This window comes from Mastigoproctus giganteus, chromosome 9, assembly GCF_048544385.1.
Source record: "Mastigoproctus giganteus isolate SK-2022 chromosome 9, ASM4854438v1, whole genome shotgun sequence".
In the NCBI taxonomy this organism is placed as follows: domain Eukaryota; kingdom Metazoa; phylum Arthropoda; class Arachnida; order Uropygi; family Thelyphonidae; genus Mastigoproctus; species Mastigoproctus giganteus.
Window position 1 is genome coordinate 204744741 of NC_143583.1, and position 16070 is coordinate 204760810.

At 38.2% G+C, this 16070-nt stretch overlaps 1 protein-coding gene across 1 annotated transcript in view; it reads left to right on the top strand.

The window, feature by feature from the left end:
• Positions 1–16070, top strand: part of LOC150081054 (protein phosphatase 1 regulatory subunit 42-like) — a 60278-nt gene that overhangs the window by 39785 nt on the left and 4423 nt on the right. Inside the window, exons 4-5 of the mRNA XM_090380901.1 lie at positions 6109–6343; positions 15539–15664. Of these exons, the coding sequence (XP_090237027.1) occupies positions 6109–6343; positions 15539–15664 (361 nt within the window). The remainder of the gene's footprint in view (positions 1–6108; positions 6344–15538; positions 15665–16070) is intronic.

Genomic DNA, 16070 nt, shown 5'->3' on the forward strand with positions numbered 1-16070 from the left:
GACATAAGCATTGGGAGATCAAAATTGAGATTAGGAGTGTGCTATAGGCCTAATGACTCTGATCAGTATAATAAGAAACTGTACAAGGAAATAGAGTGGGCCAGTAAATCAGAGAGTCTTATAATGGGGGATTTTAATCTCCCAGATATTGACCGAAATTTGTGCTTTGGTCACTCACACACTAGCAAGGCTTTTGTGGATTTATTGGATGATTGTTTTCTACATCAGCATGTTCGGGAGGCAACTAGAGGGAGTAATACTCTTGATCTGATTATCAGTAGTGATTCTTCATGCATTAAGAATCTGCAGATAAAGGAACCACTAGGTGGCAGTGACCACAATGTGCTGAAGTGGGATTTACTCAAAGAGGTAACTACCATCAGGTGTAATGGGAAGGGTTTTTGCTTTCGTAACAGCGACTACGGTGGTCTGAGACAGTATTTAAATTCTATTCGGTGGGACCAGCTGATGATGTTACCAACAGCAAATTCAAAATGGGAAGCATTCAAAGAATTAATGTTGGAAGCTACTAGGCTTTACATACCAACAAAGAAATATTGTTCAAGGTTTAGGCCTAAATGGACGTCAGATGAACTAATGAGACATATGGCAGAGAAGAAAAATGCATGGGATACATATAAATTAATGGGTGACATGGAAGCTTATGGTAGATATAAGCTGGTCTGTAACCAAGTCACAAAGGAGATTATGCAGGGAAAGGCAGATTACGAGAAATCTTTGGCAAAGGATGCAAAGAAAAACAGCAAAGAGTTCTTTACCTATGTAAACTCTAGAAGGAAAGGGATGAATCAGATTGGTCCACTGGATATTGATGGTTCAACTGTTGATGATCCTGCTCAGGTGGCTAACAAACTAAATGAGTATTTTGCATCTACATTCATACCTGAGGAGTTATTTAGGGAGGGGAATGCCAGAGGTGAATTGTACTCTCGCAGTGAGCTAGATGATTTTGTAATAACTGAAAGTAAAGTGGAAGAGAAATTGTTGAAGATAAACATAAAAAAAGGCACCCTGGGTGGATGAGATCTATCCGATGGGATCTTATATTAAGGGAGGCCACAAAGGAAGTAAGCAAACCCTTAGCCATAATTATGAGAACTTCTTTGGACTAGGGGGAGGTACCCATGGACTGGAGATGCGCAAATGTGACCCCAATTCACAAAGGAGGATCAAAGGGCGACACAAGTAATTATAGATCTGTTAGTTTAACTTCTGTTCCAGGAACATTAATGGAAGCACTGGTAAAAGAAGCATTGCAGGCTCATCTAGACAAGACTTCAGTTATAGCTCGGACACAGCATGGTTTTGTTATGGGAACATCTTGTCTGACCAATTTGATTGCATACTATGATGTGATCACAAAGCAACTGGATGCATGGAATACCTTTGATATCATATATTTTCATCTTAGAAAGGCTTTTGATACTGTTGCACATGGAAGACTGCTGAACAAATTGGAGCAGTGTGTCATTGGAGGAAATTGCTGCTATGGATAAAGGGATGGTTGAGTGGGGGAAGACAGAGTGGTAATCAATGGACACTGCTCATCGTGGACTAATATTATTAGTGGAGTCCCTCAGGGTTCAGTGTTGGGTCCATTGTTGTTTTCTGTATTTATAAATGATATTGATGATGGTATATCAAGCTTAATGTCCAAGAACGGAGGGGTGAAATGAGAGAGTTTTTTTTTTTTTTTTTGGCTGATGCTGCATAAGCTTGCTTTCTTGCGTCATGTGCCTCTCCTAATGCTAATTAGTCTCTAAAAAAAAAAGGTCTTATCGTGGGTGCACGTTTAGTAGGAGCGACGATTCAAGAAACAATTGACATAATTGATTTCTCAAAAGCATTCATGTCAAAGGTTTTTAATGACAGGAAAGTAAACGATCCTTCCACACTTCAAATACGTAAAAAATGGATGAAAAAGAATACTTCAAGGACGAAAGCAGTCATACTCTAAGGTAGGGCTGTACGGAAAAATAGAACATCCAGGATGCAACAAATAACATCTGAATTCAATCAAGCCCAGAAATGCCCTATTTATACCCTAACATTGGCAGGGAATTGAAGAAATTGGGTATTGGTAGTCGCCTTCCTATTCGGAAGCCACTTGTTTCAGATAAAAACAGAACAATCCGCTTGCAGTGGTGGAGCCGAGAGCGTCGTGATTGGACAGTGGAACAATGGAAGAAAGTCATGTGGTCAGACGAATCATGATACACTTTATTTTGCTCTGATAGTAGGCAGAGAGTTATGGCGAGAACCTCACAAAGCGATGGATCCTGCTTGTCTTGTTAAGACAATCCGAACATCTGGAGGTGGTATCATAGTATGGGAATGTTTTGTTGGCATGGTTAAACACGGTGCATGGCTGGGTCCGTTGATAATCGAAAGTCATCTAGGGAACACCTGTATTTTGATCTAATGCACCCTGCAATGTTACACTTTTATGGATGACAATGCAACAGCGCATCGTGCCAGAATCGTGTAATAATGGTTCGGAGCAGCGGTTCGCAACCTTTTAGGGTTCGTGGCACACTTGAAAGATAATGTGAATTTTTCGGCACACTTTACAGATATAATTATGTGGTGATTATATCTAAAAAAAATACATATATATTCAATCAAGGGAGAACCGATATATTTTAAGAAATCCCAAGCCAAATATTTTTTATTCTGTTGTCAAATATATTGGAAATTTTCACTGGAACATTTTAATGAGATATCTGAGCTTGATGTATTTGCGCAATTTCCTGTATGTTTGCAGCGTATTTCATAATGCGCACTCGTGTGTTCAACCAATCAATTTTTCCCATTTATTGGATTTAATATTTGTTAATGTCGAGAATCACAACTCACAACAATAAGTAGTTGAGAACTGCAATAAAATTCTTAAGGCACGATTTGAAATTTCAAGATACTCATCTTTGATTGAAATCAAGAACGCATCTAGGGGGGGGGGAACTTCAGTATGTTTCATTTTGAGACTTAGATCACTGTGAACCCTAATTCAGATGAGCGGACATAAAAGGGTTTCGTACACAGTCCAAACTGTATATTTATTGATAGAAAGTATTTTTCAACGTTGTTTTCCAATTCTTCCAAGTGATCAGTTACAAGCGCAGCGATATCTGTTTTATTGGTTTCAGGTATTAATGGAAACATATCAAGATTTTCCCCTTCTTGCTCTGTTCAGTCAATTCAACAGATTTTCTTGAATGCTAGGAGCTTGTTTGTTAGAAGTAAGGATGTTATCGTTCTTCCTTGCATACTAGTATTTAAGCTGTTCAAATGTATGAATATTTCCACTAAATAAGCTAGCCTCTCACACCACAGCTAATTATTTAGGTATTCGTAAAAAAAAAAAAGTTCTTTCTTATCTTCTGATTGAAAGAAAACTTCCCCTTGGCATCCATCTTACTTCTGTGTGCAAAATTAAGTATTCATGCCTAGCACCCATGGCACTACAAAGCTAATTAAAGGGACGGGTTTTTAGTGGTATTGATTTAATGTAATTTTAATTTATTCGATGTTATTAATGTAATACTGATTTAAACTAATTGCCTAGTGCTCTTCCAACAAGGGCTTCTCTGTGCAAAAAGCAATGAGTTTTCTCTCCAAATGAAATAAAACTTTTGATGGCCCTATTATTGATGGAACACCAACGGTACAGACACCCACGCATAATTTTCATGAAAGTTCTAATTTTTCAAAGTATCCAGTCAAAGTACCAAAAATGTCAAAAAGTATCTACAAATGCCCTTGTAGATACTTTTTTTTTATCGATGTTAGAAGACATTTCGATTATTCTTCTTCGAATATTTTAGCATTTTTTTTCTTTTCAGCTTCGGCACCAATCAATGTTCTGAAAATCAAACGACAGATTGGCAAAATAAGGGCTATGGTGTGCGGTTTCTTTTGAGTGCAATGATTTCTGCTACTTTATAAGAAGCAATCCACCGCAAACAACACGCAGAGGTAGAGAACAAACCTTTTCTTCACACGAAGAAAATTCGAAACTTAAATAACTGTCTGTGTACTTCCAGATAACTTTGCGCCTCTTCGGTCACTTGTGGGCCTCCAAAAATAATCCTTGTTGCAGCATTCTCCTTCACGTTTTCTGATGAAATTTTCCATTTTACTTTTACTTAAGCATGAAAAAAAGCATTTTTCTTTTACTGGCTACTTAAGCATGAAAAAGTAACGATATTAAATAGACGCTAAAATGATTTATGTAATTATACGAATGTACCCACAACACTGGTTATATCTCTGCAAAACTGGCCTAGACTTTTATATTTCTCTTATGCATAAGTTGCTAGTACCGTTTGTGCTAATTAAATCTATGCAGCCCAATGCTGCCTCCATATGGAGGCAGCATTGGGCTGCATAGATTTAATTCAGGTGTTCCCATTATGGGCGCCATTCTGTCTATGGAATTCCCGCTGCAATCGCTGTTTCCTTCCAGTGCTGGTCTTTTGAATTTAGAAATGATGAGGCATTATGGAAAAGCAAGGTGACAAGGTGAAGGAGGTTATAAGCAAATTATTACCGTGCTACCAAAAACTAGTGTTCTGGCGGGAATTCTTCATGTTGGGACCATGCACAGAAGATGAATTCAAGACAGGTATAATAAAGTAAAGAAGTTATATGGAATTCGTCGGAATTCCATATAATAACTGTTTTATTATACCTAACTCCTGGCAAACAGGTGATAGCGCAAAGGAGTACATTTTTGTTAGTTTTCTTATAAATTTTAAAATTTGTCCTTTTTTAACTTATCTCGCAGCACACCGGTTGAGAACCAGTGGTTCGGAGAACAGGACAGGGATTTCCACCATCATCCCTGGCTCCTACATTCACCTGATCTCAATCCTATTGAGAATGTGCGGGATATGTTGGAGAGAGCTATTCGGTAACGAAGGCCTCTTCCTTCACATTTGTTGCAGCTGCGCGATATTTTGCTGGAAGAATGGTTGCAATTAGACCAAAATGTACTAAAACACATTATACGAGAATCGTATAATGTAGAATCCATATCGCGCCGCCTACTTGCTATTATTCAAAATAAAGGCAGTCTGATTCGATATTGAATAAAGGTTCGTATTTTTTTGGCCAGTATGTGTATTATTTTCTCCCTACACTTTGGTCCTTATGATTTCTTCATCTTTTTTGAACTAAACGCTTAACTTAAAGGAAGATGAAATAGTAACAATTCCAAGGTTATATTTCAACGCGCCGATACTGGAATAATTTTAAAATTGTACGCATTTCTGCGCCGAGTTGTCTCCGTCACTAGAGGGACTAACGTGTTCCCAAAGAACACGTTAGTCCTCTAGTGACAGAGACCGGATTTGGTCCTTCAAGGCTACTCTGCAGTCCCAACGTAGTAAAAAAGTCGAGCAAGATGAAACTTTGACAGACAAGTAGAATTTACGGATGGCACTAATATGAGAAAATAAAGAACAACAACAAAAAAAGGCCCGGTGGTTCCCAGGAAGTGGTCTTCGACCTGCAAGAATGAACATGTGAAGAAATAATTACGGTAAATTTTTTATGTATTAATCAGCCAATTATATCAGTATTTGCAGTTGAAGGAAATTAGATTGAAACCAGTGCTGATATGATTTTGGCGACACACTTTGGAAAATTTTTGATTTTTCTGGCTGTTCTATAATTTTTTTTATATATATTTTTTAAATCAGGCGTGTCATAAGCCATACGTATGCCTCAGGTTGGCCGTGCCCATGGGCGCCGGCAGCATGGTGCAAATCCATCTTTGGATTTTGAAGTAATATACAATTTTTAACATTTCATTAATTTATTTCGAAGAAAATTTGGTGAACAAAAAAATTTATTTCCACATGTACTACCGTGAAAAATACACTGCCGGCGCTCATGGCCACACCTACTATACAGTAAGCCAATACTTCCTCCCCCTTCATGTACTGCGTCTGTGTAATAACCATTTAAATTAAAACATTTAACAATAATATCATTGTTTTCAAAATACAAAATTTGTACACTATTAAATACAAAAAGAAAAAGAAAGAAAACTTATCAATCTATTTTTTTTCCCCATCTCATTAGACAAGTTTGAGGGTTCTAGATGTATCTAATAATCACATCGACAATTTAGTGGGTCTTCGACCGCTTCGAGCAATTGAATACTTTTATGCAAGAAACAACAAACTCCATGACATTCAGGACGTACTGGATGCACTTGGTGACTTGGCCAAACTTAAACTATTAAGATTAAACGGTAATCCTGTGTGCAAGGTAGTGAAATACAGAGATCAAGTCATTGTTCAATGCTTAGATTTAGGTGAGTTCATTATTACCATACTTGCAAATTCAATTTATAGTGATGCATTTTTTGAAGATAATCAATTAATGTTTTTTAACGAAGTTGAATTCTGTGAACTTCGATTACTGCACAGTGTTTTTTTAACGGGAGTAGGGGGGGGGGGGGAATGAGCCTCCCAGTCACATTAGATACCACAACCAGGGCCGCCGCATGGGGTTTGCACCTAACATCTGGAGTTTAAATATTTTAAATATTTTAAAAATTAAAATAAAAAAAAATTAAAAACCAGAATGAGTATTCTCGCTTTTGTTTGTAATTTATTATAAACATTACTAAACAGTTACCGGCTTATTTACGTAAATTTGTTTATTTGGTGCGCATCTTAGTGCTTTTTATGCTGTCTGTAAATGTTACCCAAAATATTTATCTTTGTTTTAAGTAGATTTTTTTTTTTTTTTTGAAATTCAGTACTGATGCCGAGATGTCTCATTTACAATAAAAGAAGCTTCAAATATGTTATGTTAAAGCTGTCTGATTGTTTAATTAACCTTGAGTCGACGGGTGAAAAAAAAAAAAGAAGAAAACGGCAAAATGTTTGGGAGCCAGAAGGGCCGACTATGGCCAGTTCTCCGCTATGAAAGCAATAATCATCGACCATGTTTAAACCTATTTACCGTGATTGGTACTACTTGCACCTATAGGGCTGGAGCTCTCAATACCATTGTAACTTACCCTGATTCATGTATCAGTATTAGTAACGGCCGCATGGTGCAAGAAAGCCTATGGCTTATGCTGCACCAGCCAAAAAAAAAAATAATAATAATAAATAAATAAATAAATAAAAAATAAATAAAAAAAATAAATAAATAAAAAAAATAAAAAATAAATAATAATAATTAATAAAAAAAAAAAAGAAAATTAAACCTATCATCCTATGCACTTCCCTTACCCGAAAGTACTATCCAGATGACCTTTGAATTTCCCCAAACTGTCGGCCTCTACCACCCATGAAGGCAACTTATTCCAGTAATTTATAACTCGCTGGCTAAAATAAAACTTCCTACAGTCCAATCTAAACATTTCCCCCCGTAACTTGAATTTATGTCCCCTAGTTCTAGCATCATTTATAATCTTGAAAATTTTGTCTTCATTCATTTTACTGATGCCTCTCAGAGCCTTAAACACCTCAATCAAATCTCCTCTAAGGTGTCTAGTTTCCAAACTCTGCAACCCACATATTCGAAGTCTTTCTTCATAAAGACGCCCTTTTGCCGATATCACCAGGCGAGTTACCCTTCTTTGCAGCCTTTCAAGAAGCTCGATGTCTTTCTTTAGGTGCGGTCTCCATACTTGAACACAGTATTCCAAGTGTGGTCTAACATAAGCCTTATATAATGGGATTATCACGTCCCTATCTCTACTTGCAAAAGTTCGATAGATCATCGATAGGACACCATGGGCCTTCCTTGCAACCTGTTTACAATGCTCAGAGAATTTCATGTCTGACCGTATCGTAACACCCAAGTCCCTTTCCTCCAGTACTGGGTTTAGTTTAACTCCACCAAGTGAATAAGTTTTTTTGGGATTACTGTTTCCCAGGTGTAATACCTTACATTATTCTGTGTGATTTAAGATCTGTGAGTCAGTAGTCTAAAGTTGGAGGACAATAGTCCTCCATACGACCACTCTTATTTCTATTCCAGAGTGTAGCCTTCTTGTTCGCTGGGGAACTATGTAGTTATTTTATTCCGAACGCATCATTATTTTTCTAACAGTTCCAATCCTAGAGTCCAACTTCTTGTTCGTTACGGGGGAAGGGCACAGTCGAGTCAACTACACTGGTTTTGAACATTGCGTCAGGGATTCGGACTGTGGCATGAGTTCCATAAAAAAAAATCAAAGGAGAAAAACAAACTCAGTGAGACTGTTTGCTCTAGGCGGTCCACGCCGGCTTTTAATATCCCTGGAACTAAATAATTTGTGATGTAGGTAATGATGTACACCGAAAGGACAGAATTCATGGAACACCTGGTTCCTGGGCAACACGACGCTGCCACTCCTCTCGCTAGTGGAAAAACCCACCGCTTGGCATGTGTATACGTACACTGCATCAATGCATTCACGGTAATTCGATGTCAGTATGGATAAACGTCGTGAGTTAACAGACTCTGAAAGAGGGATGGTAGTGGGTGCCCGAGGTATGGGTCACTCTATCGTGGAGGCCGTACAGAAATTGCACTATCCCGTTCGACAGTATCAAGAGTGTATCGAGAATACGTTATTTCCGGAATAACATCTCATCGTTGACAGCGCTGTGGTCGGAGAAAGATGGTGGATGAACGTGGCCGTCGACTTCTGTCTGAATTGTGTCAGCCAACCGGAGAGCGACAGTGTCACAAATCACCGCCGACTTCAACGAGGGAGATGCCAGAATCGTCTCCACCAAGATCAACAGGCGATCATTAGCTGCAATAGGTTATGGAAGCTGCCGACCGACCAGAGTCCCATTGCTAACACCACGACACAGGACTATACGCCTCAACTGGGCAAAAGAGCATTGGCACTGGACCTTGGATGATTGGAGACGGGTTTCCTGGTCCGATGAGTTCCGTTTCTAGTTATTTCGGGCGGACGGGAGGGTGTGTATCTGGCGAAAACTGCACGAAGCTATGCACCTGTCATGTCAACAAGGAACTGTTCAGGTAGATGGACGGTCGGTAATGGTCTGGAACGTGTTTAATTGGCACACGTTGGGACCACTGGTACTTCTAGACGCATCTCTGAACGGTCCAGGTTACATGTCCATTCTTGCAGACCATCTGCATCCCTTCCAGCAGGACAATGCGCCTGCCGACAGAGTCGTGGTGACTAGAACATGGTTCGAAGAGCATTCCGCAGATTTTACCACCATGGAATGGCTTCCCCTTTCACCGGACATATGAACCCTGTGGAGCATCTTTGGGTTGATGTGGAAAAGGTCTGTTCCAGCTTTGGATCCTCCACAAAGGAATGCGACGGAATTATGGACAGCGGTGCAGCAAGCAACGATGGAAATACCTGTGGAACGCTTTCATGAACTAGTGGACTCTGCATCGCCGTGTGACTGCCCTTATCCGGGCAAAAGGTGGGCCTATCCGTTACTAGGTATGTATCCCATGATTTCTGTGCACTCAGTGTATTATTCTGCTGCAACCACGCGGCACTGGAAAAAGTTTTTTAGCGAATTTTCACCACTCATGCTAATGATGTAAATTTTTTGAACATTCATAACTGAATGAAGATCATTATCATCAATGATGAATATAATTAATTTGAAAGATCCTGTGCAGTGGTTAAATGTTTTGTAACCTTTACTGTCCCAAACATGGTCTGTATTAATAATAGTATTTGATAAAGTAACACTTGAAGGAAGATCAGCGTCTTGCTGTTTACTTGTTAACTTGTAAATACTGTCTGCATTTTTTACACTTAATAGAATTCAATGTAATTATTATTTTAGGGAATATTGAAAATCTGAGCACTTCAGCCTGCGTAGAGTAAAATCTGTCATTGATTTCTGGAAGGAATGCAGATAATTCTCAGAATAAAGTACAGTAGACCCTCATTAATTGTTCACCTTCGGGACCAGAGGGGTGACCAATTAATGAAATAGACCATTTAGTGAGGGAGTAAATAAAAAGTCAATTTGTAACAGTAAAAAACTAGGAATTATTTATTTAGATTAAATTTTAATACATATACAGTAATTTAAAAAAATTACCTGTATATTTAAGAACACTTTTAACTTAATAAAAAAAAAAGAAAACATTTACATTACAGTAATTTGAAGTTTTACATACATAATTCATTTGTTTTAAAAATATTTCTTATTTTTGTTTGTTTTTCAGTAGTTATAAATTTGTTGTAGTAAAATAATTTTTGCATTTCTGCTTCTTGGCATTCATACCAATTGATTATATCTGTCAGGATTGATTGGCTTCCTTATGGGAAATGGTAGATTTTGTGGGCCTGTTGTCTTCTTCATCTGCTACTTCAGTAGATCCCTCAGAAACATAGGAGACAATTTCATCATCCGTAAAAATTTCGTAACCTACATCCGTTGCGTGTATATCGCACCAATTTTTGACATCGTATTCATTTAAGTTTTTGAATATTGGCAAAGATCTGCAAATTTCTATTAAAACTGATGGTGTGAGACCAGAATATTCTTGTTTTGCAGAGTCAGGTTGTACTGTTTGAGATGGCTTGAGCATATTCCAAGCAGATTTTAGCGTCTTTTCAGGAACACTATGCCACGCATCAGCTGCGTTATAGATAGCATCCTTTATAGTATATTCCTTCCAGAACTATTCTACCTCCAAATCGTTTTCATATAGTGCCAAGTTCTGTAAAAATAATTTTCTATACCGCCTCTTAAAACTCTCTATGAGGCACTGGTCCATTGGCTGTAATAGGCTAGTTGCATTAGCTGGAAGAAATGTGCAATGAATGTTGTTATGGGATGAAAATTCTTCGAAATCGTCAAGAGGATGGGCAGGAGCATTGTCCGTTATCAAAAGGGCTTTTTCAGGGAGGTTTTTTGTTTTAAGGTAAGAAAGAACTTGGGGATAAAATTCTTCTGTAAACCATTGCTTAAAAATTTCTTTGTTCATCCAGGCATTATTTTCGGCATAATATTTTACAGGCAGTAAATTATAATTCATGTTCTTAAAAGCACGTGGTTTTTTTGCCTTGCCGATTACTGCTAATGTCATTTTGTGGCCCCCACTAGCATTGGAACAAACAGGAATTGTTAAATGCTCTTTCCTTACTTTAAATCCTGGGGCTGAAGATTCTGACCCAGATGCCAGTGTTTTTTGAGGAAGTGCTTTCCAGTATAATCCTGACTCGTCACAATTGTACACCTGTTCCGCGCACAATCTAATATCACTAATATGGGCACTTAGTTTTTCGCCATAACGCACTAGGATTTCACTGTTAGCACTGATCTTCTCTCCTTCAATCCGTAGTTACCGAATACCGTGCCGCTCCTTAAACCTATGGAGCCAACCTTGACTTGCTTTAAAATTTGGGTCGCCGTTCAATTTTTGATTTATTTGGAGCGCCTTTTCGATGATAATTGGTCCACTTAATGGAATCCCTTGGGAGCTTCTGTGCGAATCATATAAATATGGCTTCGTCCAATTTGTCGAGTGTCGCTGTAGTCAGCTTTTCTTTTTGAAACGTTTCCATCAGCAGCCTCTGTTTTGCACATATATTCTTCAATTTTGCCCCCATTCTTTTTTATATTATTAATCGTGGTACACCATACATTTCCGAGAGTTTTGATGCACTTTCACCTTTACGAAGACGTTGTAAAATTTCATATTTTTTCGGCAAATACAGACTTTATTAGTACGTTTAGCAGACATGACTTAAGTCACTCGAACACACTTAGAAACTTGAAATTAAGGACTATGCGACCGCGAACAGCCCTAATGGAATACATATTGACTAAAAACTAAGTCACAGTGGAAGGGGGAGGAAGAACTTCTACGAATTAGCTCTAAACAGCCAGCCAGGAAACGATCACCCTTGTTTTCTGTTTACTATTCGGGGAAAGGACGGTTTCACTGAGGTATGTGTTTGATTCAGTATCTTTCAATTGAGTTCTGAGGAACACGGTAATGACTTTGTTCCCTGTTATTTTCTTTCCCGGCCCGCTTCCTACTCTATCACAAATATGCATTAGATTTGGGAATCAAAAAGATATCAAGACAATTCGGAAAAAAAAAACAAAAACAAACTGATCCTCCAAAAGTGACCAATTACAGAGGGAGACCCTTTAGCGGGTGACCATTTAGTGAGGTTCTACTGTACTTAGATTCTCACTTTTTTCCATTTCGACTTACCTGCTCACCTTGGCGCGAAAAAAAACAACGTAGTTATTACTTTCTTCTTCTTCAAAAAAGTTTTCATTAGTGCAATAATATGTTAAGATAATTTAATTGTTTGCAGTACAGAATTCTGTTGAACAAAAAAATAAAATGAGTTTTGTTAGGACAAAATCCTAACTTTATTATTTCTAACCTCTTTCTTGTCATTTTAAATTGTTATGAAATGTAATAAAATAAGTATACTTTACTGTATATTTTGTTGACTTTATGTTAAAACAAAATTTATTTATTTGTTTTTCTGTTATTATCTTATAAATAATTAATGTAGTAATACAAGGGCGTTTCTGTCTATAATTACTTATTATTCTCTCTGTCTGTCCACAGTTATTTTTTATTCATTTAATAACTTGTAATAACTGTCTAGAATTTTATTTATTTTATTTATTTATTTTTTGGGAGGGGAGCGCTGATAAGACTATGTACAGGCGCCTTATAGGCATGCGGCAGCCAAAATCGCCACCGACAGAAGCCTGCACATTCTTCTATTTCGCCCTCTCAATTTTCGAAATGCTGTAGTCATGCCATAACAGCAATGATTACCAAGTCGTGTTTACAGTTAATGCTGTTATGGCGTGGTGCCCACTGGTTGTACAGTGATTGTAATCATTGCCCTCCCATACCGGGTGACAAGAGGAATTTTTGTGGGACTTTTTTCACAGTCTGGTTGGGTTAGTAGGTCTCAGGTGAGGGTTGCATGATTTTGCTCGCTCCAGCAAACCGTCCGAAGAATAGATGCAATTATAGACAAGATATACCGATGCCTCATAGACTTAGTTGCTTTGGCGCTTAACACACACTTAAACTGCTGTAACCACATTCCACCTCAGGAAAACCTGAGGTCAGCAAAACGAAGAAACTACTATAGTAATGGGTCGACTAGTGGGCGGATATCTAACCAGGGTCAGCCAAGAGTAATCGCACACAAATGCCAGTAAGGCATATTTGAAGAAGCCAAAGTCTGGAAAATCCCTTGGCTGATCTCCCTCCATGTATCCAATGGATCAGCTAAGGAAAGATTCCAGTCACGATAAAGGTTGTCTTCTGAAAGACCGGCCACAGATGAAAGGCCAGCTGATGAATGAATCTCCTTGATTTGACAACGACCCTCTGGACGCACCAGGGATCAGCAGGTAATGATCCCACAACAGGAAGGCAGGAGCATCTCCATCATCAGCAAGATTGGACATACCACTCCAGTGTGCAAAGAAGTTATACCAGATCGTCTTCGTACACACTCAGCAGAGTCAATGAGTTGACTCCTGCTCTTTCAGAACCGTCGACGCTAAGAGACCAGGTGTGAACTCATGGTGTGAGAGCGAGCAAGTTCTGAGTTAGCAAAGTCCAGAGGTACAGCAAAAGACGCAGATCCTTAAGAGGAGGAAATAGTTTAACAAGCTATATCCAGAGAGCAGGGACATTGGTTTGTGAAGTGTTGAAGCAACTGGAATTTATAGCAGTGCTTATGTCGGCACGACGGGTCAGCCTGTTAAACATAGCTTGTCCGGAGGCCTCATCAGCGAAGTTTGTAAAATATGCTAATGTTTTCTTGGTGGCCATGAACCATTTGATCAGGCATTTGTGTGAATGGTTAATTGGTTGCAATGATCCGTACAGATGGGACACTAGTACGAAGTGTGGGCCCAGTTTTCTTCCGAGCAGCAGGTGTAGTTATATATAGTTGTCTGGCTTATATAGCTTTGCTTATAAGGAGGAAAGTGATATGCAGGGGGTGTACAAAATAATAAAAACACCTATGATAAGAATTACACGTATGCACTAATATGGTGTTGTACTACTCTTTGCTTTTAAAACAGCTTTTATTCTACGTGGAATAGTTTCAGATAAATCTCGAACAATGGAAAACAATGCACCATGGGTTGACCCTGTCACTCAGAATATCAAAGTTATCAGTGGCAGTAATTCGCCCGTTCAGGATCATGATAGGTCCTGAAGAATACCAAGATATTGCTGCCCAAACTATTGTTAATCCTCCATGTGTAATGGTTGCCACAACACAGTCATGATGATACGCTTCCTTTGGTATTCGCTCAAACTCTAACTCTTTCTGATGTTAGAAAAAGTGTGAATGATGGTTCTTCTCCAAATATGACGTTTCCAATCATCAAGTGTCCAGTCCAGTTTTTGTCTCCTTACACCACTGGGTCCTCTTTCTAGCATTACTGTCAGTAACGTGTTTCTTGGCAATACCTTCTATGCCATAAATTTCAGTTTTCTGAAGTTGTCGCCGAACTGTTTTGCTGGAAAGTAGATTGCTGAGACTTACATTAAGTTCTGCAGTTATTTTTTAGGTAGTAGTTTTATGTTTTCAGTGTCCTGTGGTATCTTTCAGTCATTGTCGATTTTCTGCCAGAATTCACCCTGTCAAATTTTGTTTGTCCATACTTGGTTGCAGACATCACTTTCGATACAGCTGCTCTGGTTACATTGAATACATCAGCAATTTTAGTCCCCCAATGTCTCTGAATTTGGAATTCGGAGACGTCGGTTATTTTCTTTATACACTTTTTATATCATCTCTAAATAAATATCGGCTTTATTGTCTTTCCTTCATAGCACTACATGCAAGAAACAAAAAAAAAAAAAAAAACAAAAATCATCACTGCATGTTCATAAATACGTCTTACAACCATTACAAAAACTACTACTTTCATGTCAGGTCTTTTTTCCATTATTTTGTCCACCCCTGTAGACTTTAAGAGACACCAATCCTTGCTTGTCTTGATGAAGTCATCCTTGGGACAAAACTTCTTTAATTGCCTTCCTCGTAGGCGTTCCACCTAGTCTGCCAGACGGTATAGATCTGAATTTTTTCTTTTCTTACATCTGTATAGTTTCAGGCCGATTGAACTACGATCGATTTATTGGAGATTATTTTTTGTTAAAGATCTATTTAGTGAGAGATTTGATGGAGCATTTTTAGATCACGAAAAGCGCTAGGACATTATAATCAAAACCAAACTGAATAGCTTATTGAAAGTAATTTGATTACGTTGGATTCTCCAAAACACCTTGCTTGAGACCCACTGCTCAGCCATGGAGAGAAAAAATGCCCATAAAAGTTTCTCGCATTACTTCTTTCGTGGAAGCGTGCCATTACAAATTAATTAAATTTATTCTGCCAGATAATCAAGATTACTGATGATATATTTGAATTTATAACTTTTAAAGAAGTTAATGCATTTGCCTTTCAAAAAACTGCATTACACCATTGGAAAACTTTCTTGTTTTCAAACACCCCTCTTTTCATAATTTATAGAAGAGTTGGATGGTAAGGATGTTCATCAGACCTACAGAGATTTCTTGTTAAACTGGAAGCAGAGTCGTGATTTGCGTGCAAGAAAGCAGCGAAGCTATGATATTATTCGATCTTATTTGGAATCTCGTAAGTATAGCCAGTTGGTAAATTGTAATTTGATGTAATGTTTTGCATAAATTTTTATCATTTTGTTTTTCATTAGTTTGAAGTCAATGACATTGGTGCAGCATCAGGCACTTCTTGTTATTATAACAGCACACACTGCCAATTTCAGTATAGGATTTTCCCAGATACTAACTAGGGATTAATATGATCATAGAAAGTAAGAAACGTTTTGGAAAACAAGTCCCTATACTTCGCTTAGGGAGATAAGAAAGCTTGTCTCCCTAATGGAGGTGAGCCCCCCCCCCGCTTACTCATGCAAAGTCGCCTTTACCAAACTTTGCAGGCCGCATCTTCTGAGCCGTTTCTTGCGAGTACATGTTTAGAATTTCTTACCAGTATCATTTTCATTAATTTGTAAAGGTTGCAT